We start from the raw sequence: 4,565 nt of genomic DNA, 5'->3' as shown, positions 1-4,565 counted from the left end.
GCTCAGTATACTTGAGATATTTATTTTTCCTGACTTTGCCTTTAGTATTAATAACTTTTTTGATTTAGAAATTTTTTATAAAAGCAAATACCTGCACTTTAAATCACTTAGAATTGGGTCTGCTTTCCAGGATGCCCCATGTTTATTCTTTTGGGATATTACAAACACCTTGGAAGTGTGAGAACTCCTGTTTGAGATACAAACTGCATCATAAACACAAATTGTGAAGTTCATGAATGTTTGAACATTTGATTCCTATGCCACATGCTGTAATATTCTAACCCCGTCACCATAAAGAGCGTGGGCTTTCAGTCCCAGGTTTAATCTTGACTGCTGCATTCAACCTGTGTCACCCTTAGGTAGATTATTTAACCCGAGAGGAAATTCCTTATCTGTAAAATAATGAGTTTAAGGAAGCTGTCAGAAAGACTTAAATAAATATGAGTTAAATAAAATGTAAAGTATAGGATGATTTTTCCTCTCCCTACCCTTCCAAATGTATTGGATACTAAAGTATATTGCTTCTGTTTAATACATCAAGTGTAGAGAGGCAAAAGATACCATATGGTTGAACAAGATAATGCCAGACTGTTTTCCAAAGTGTTTTATAAAAAAAGTTCCCTTTCCCCCACCACGCTTGCCAACATTTGGTGTTGTCAGCCTTGTTAAAAGGGTTCAAAATGGAGTTTTATTTACATGTTAATCTGCATTTTCCTGATTACTAACAAGGTTAATACAGGAGTGACTCAAAAAAAGTAACTAGCAGACATAGCTGATACTCTAACCCTACTAGTGCAGGCTTTAGCCCTGTAATCTCTGGCTGGGGAGACAGTGGTGTCCAGGCACTCACCAAGCCAGGGTGGCAGTTCTGAAGCTCATGAGCGCCACCACGAGGTGGTCTCAAGGTAAGGACTTGCTAACCACTACGGAAGTACCTTAATATTCAAGACCTGTTATAGCCGTATTTGCTAACTGGGCTAGAGGGCCACTTATATTTCCTCTGCAATGCCTATTTCTATATTTTGCCACTTTTTCAACTGTATTATCTTAGTTGATTATAGGTATTTCTTTTTTTTTTTTTTAATAGGTATTTCTTATATAGCCTGGGTACTATTAATCCTTTATCAGTACAAGGTACATACCACGTCCAGTTGTGTCGTCTTGTAAATAGAAGTTCTTAATTTTTATCACATCATCCCTCTCTAGATAGCACTTTTTGTCTTATTTTTCATTATCTGACAGGGAAAGCCCCTCACCCTATTTTCCTTTTTTAAGAAGTATCATGGCTATTTTCGACTTACTATTCTTCATTGTACCTTTCAGAATCAGCTTGTTGCGATAATATGAAGAACTTCTTTGGGATTTTGCTCAGATTTGTATTTAACTACAGGTTTCCAACTGGGGAAGAACTAGCAACTTATGATACTAAATCTTCCTACCCATGAATGTAGTGAAACTTCTCCATTTGTCCAGGTCTTTCTTAATGCTCACGTTTTCAGCTCAGCAGTCGCTCAGTTGTGTCTGACTCTTTGCAGCCCCATGGACAGCAGCACACCAGGCCTCCCTGTCCATCACCAACTCCCAGAGCTTGCTCACATTCATGTCCATTGAGTCGGTGATACCATCCAACCATCTCATCCTGTCGTTCCCTTCTCCTCCTGCCTTCAATCTTTCCCAGCATCAGGGTCTTTTCTGGTGAGTCAGTTCTTCACATCAGGTGGCCAAAGTACTGGAGTTTCAGCTTCAGCATCGGTCCTTCCAATGAATATTCAGGACTGATTTCCTTTAGGATGGACTGACTAGATCTCCTTGTAGTCCAAGGGACTCAGGAGTCTTCTCCAATATCACAGTTCAAAAGCATCAATTCTTTGGCCCTCAGCTTTCTTTATAGTCCAACTTCTCACATCCACACATGACTACTGGAAGAAAATAGCTTTGACTAGACAGGCCTCTGTTGTCATAGTAACGTCTGCTTTTTAATATGCTGTCTAGGTTGGTCATAGTTTTTCTTCCAAGGATCTAGTGTCTTAATTTCATGGCTGCAGTCACCATCTGCAGTGACTTTGGAGTCCTCCAAATTAGTCTGTCACTGTTTCCATTGTTGCCCCATCTATTTGTCATGAAGTAATGGGACAAGATGCCATGATCTTGGTTTTTTTAATGTTGAGTTTTAAGCCAGCTTTTCCACTCTCCTCTTTCACTTTCATTGAGAAGCTCTTTAATTTTTCCCTTTCTGCCATAAGGGTGGTGTCATCTACATATCTGAGGTTATCGAGATTTCTCCCAGCTATCTTGATTGCAGCTTGTGCTTCATCCAGCCCAGCATTTCGCATGATGTACTCTGTATATCAGTTAAATAAGCAGGGTGACTATATACAGCCTTGACGTACTCCTTTCCCAATTTGGAACCAATCTGTTGTTCCATGTCCGGTTCTGACTGTTGCTTCTTGACCTGCATACAGATTTCTCAAGAGGCAGGTCAGGTGGTCTAGTATTTCCATCTCTTTCAGAATTTTCCATAGTTTATTGTGATCTATACATTCAAAGGCTTTGGCTTAATCAATAAAGCAGATGTTTACCTGGAATTCTCTTGGTTTTTCTGTGATCCAATGGATGCTGGCTATCTGATCTCTGGTTCTCCTGCCTTTCCTAAATCTGGCTTGAAAATCTGGAAGTTCATGGTTCACGTATTGTTGAAGCCTAGCTTGGAGAATTTTGAGCATTACTTTGCTAGCGTGTGAGATGAGTGCAGTTGTGTGGTAGTTTGAGCATTCTTTGGTGCCTTTCTTTGGGATTGGAATGAAAACTGACCTTTTCCAGTCCTGTGGCCACTGCTGAGTTTTCCAAATTTACTGGCATATTGAGCGCAGCACTTTCACAGCATCATCTTTTAGGATTTGAAATAGCTCAGCTGGAATTCCATCACCTCCACCAGCTTTGTTCATAGTGATGCTTCCTAAGGCCCACTTGACTTTGCATTCGACGACGTCTGGCTGTAGGTGAGTGATCACACCATCGTGATTATCTGGGTCATGAAGATCTTTTTTGTATAGTTCTTCTGTGTATTCTTGCCACCTTTTCTTAATATCTTCTGCTTCTGTTAGGTCCATACTATTTCTGTCCTTTATTGAGCCCATCTTTGCATGAAATGCTCCCTTGGTATCTCTTATTTTCTTGAAGAGAGCTCTAGTCTTTCCCATTCTACTGTTTTCCTCTTTTTCTTTGCACTAATCACTGAGGAAGGCTTTTTTTGTGTCTCCTTGCTATTCTCCGGAACTCTGCATTCAAATGGGTATATGTATCTGTATATATCTATATAAAATTTTGTAACTTTGCAAATTATCTGCTTGATTTACTCCTAACTTCTTCTACCTGTTGTCTTGCTATTTTAATGGGTATTTTTAAAAAGAAAAGTACATTTTTAAACTATCATTAGTGTCAAATGCTTTTTAGACAATGAAGATACAGTAGTAGTATGAAATATTTTAATTAAAAACAAATGAATTATATTAAACTGTATAATATTATACAATCTATGCCAAAGTTTAAATTAAATAATAAAACCTGCTATGATTTTGGACCAGCAGGTAGACCAGAAAGTTCATGTTTAGGGTAAGTTTGGACACTGTTAGCACAGGGAGCACTTTACTCCACCATTGCTAAATCTTTCAGGCTGTGGCTCTTTTGTCTTTTGGCCTTATAGCCTGGACGCAGGAACTCAATCTTTCTCTTCTTTGCTTCACTTTTGTTTTTGTGTTTCTTCAGCTTTTTCTTGGCAGCAATATCAGGATTAGTTACAAACTTGAAAAAAGAATAGAAATTTTGTATTACTTTAAAAGTAAATGTTAAACCAATAAAAATCAAATGCAGAAATGGACCATTTTTGAAAATCACAAAGTCTGGAGCCCCAGCTATAAAGTCCCACCTCTCAAACACAGCCAATTTCTCTTTCCCCCCTGAGCAAGTATGACACACACATGCACACATGCCTGGTTAAAAATAGTTAAGTCCAATGAACAGGTCGATTTCAAGCAGCAAGCCTACCTCCAAAGCCTTTCTCTTTTTCCGGAGTGCCCTTTTCTCAGTAGCCTGTTTCTGTACAGAGGCAAAGGCTAATGAGAAACTCTCGAGCCCGACCAGCTTTTTCAGTAGTTCTATGATTTCCTGGGATAGATTCTTCAGTGAAGGATCTAATGACACACAGAGAGTAACAATCAGGAACACACAGGAAAGGACATATTTGAATATCTACAAAATTAACATGCATTACTTCAGCATTAAACACTGATAAAAGCTAGTCTCTTCATCTCTGAGTTCCTGAGATAGGAAAATAAGCAGAAATGTTGGACACAGCATTCCAAGGCACCTCCTCCCTCCTCAAGGATGCGGCAAGAGATCAGAGACCATGAAACACTTTCCCACGGGGATCCTGGCTCAGAAGACATTCAAGTAATTTGAGAACTGGACAAATGTTTTGTGTTACCTTTATTAGCCTGCTCAGGTCTGTGCAGATGGTGGCAAAGAAAGGTAAGCATGTATCTCTAGGTCCTCTCTAATTCATGGGT

The 4,565-nt window shown here is 39.2% G+C and overlaps 1 protein-coding gene across 1 annotated transcript in view; it reads right to left on the bottom strand.

Annotated features, from left to right (window-relative positions):
- Positions 1-3,471: 3,471 nt before the first annotated feature.
- The window catches only part of UTP20 (UTP20 small subunit processome component), a 90,209-nt gene continuing 89,115 nt past the window's right edge, over positions 3,472-4,565 (bottom strand). The window contains exons 61-62 of the mRNA XM_065937618.1: positions 4,045-4,190; positions 3,472-3,801 (exon numbers count right to left, since the gene is read on the bottom strand). Of these exons, the coding sequence (XP_065793690.1) occupies positions 3,646-3,801; positions 4,045-4,190 (302 nt within the window). The 3' untranslated portion in view covers positions 3,472-3,645. The remainder of the gene's footprint in view (positions 3,802-4,044; positions 4,191-4,565) is intronic.

The sequence above is a fragment of the Muntiacus reevesi genome, chromosome 1 (genome assembly GCF_963930625.1).
Source record: "Muntiacus reevesi chromosome 1, mMunRee1.1, whole genome shotgun sequence".
NCBI lineage: Eukaryota > Metazoa > Chordata > Mammalia > Artiodactyla > Cervidae > Muntiacus > Muntiacus reevesi.
Note: the sequence above shows the minus strand (reverse complement) of the source record. Positions and strands in the feature narration are given on the sequence as shown.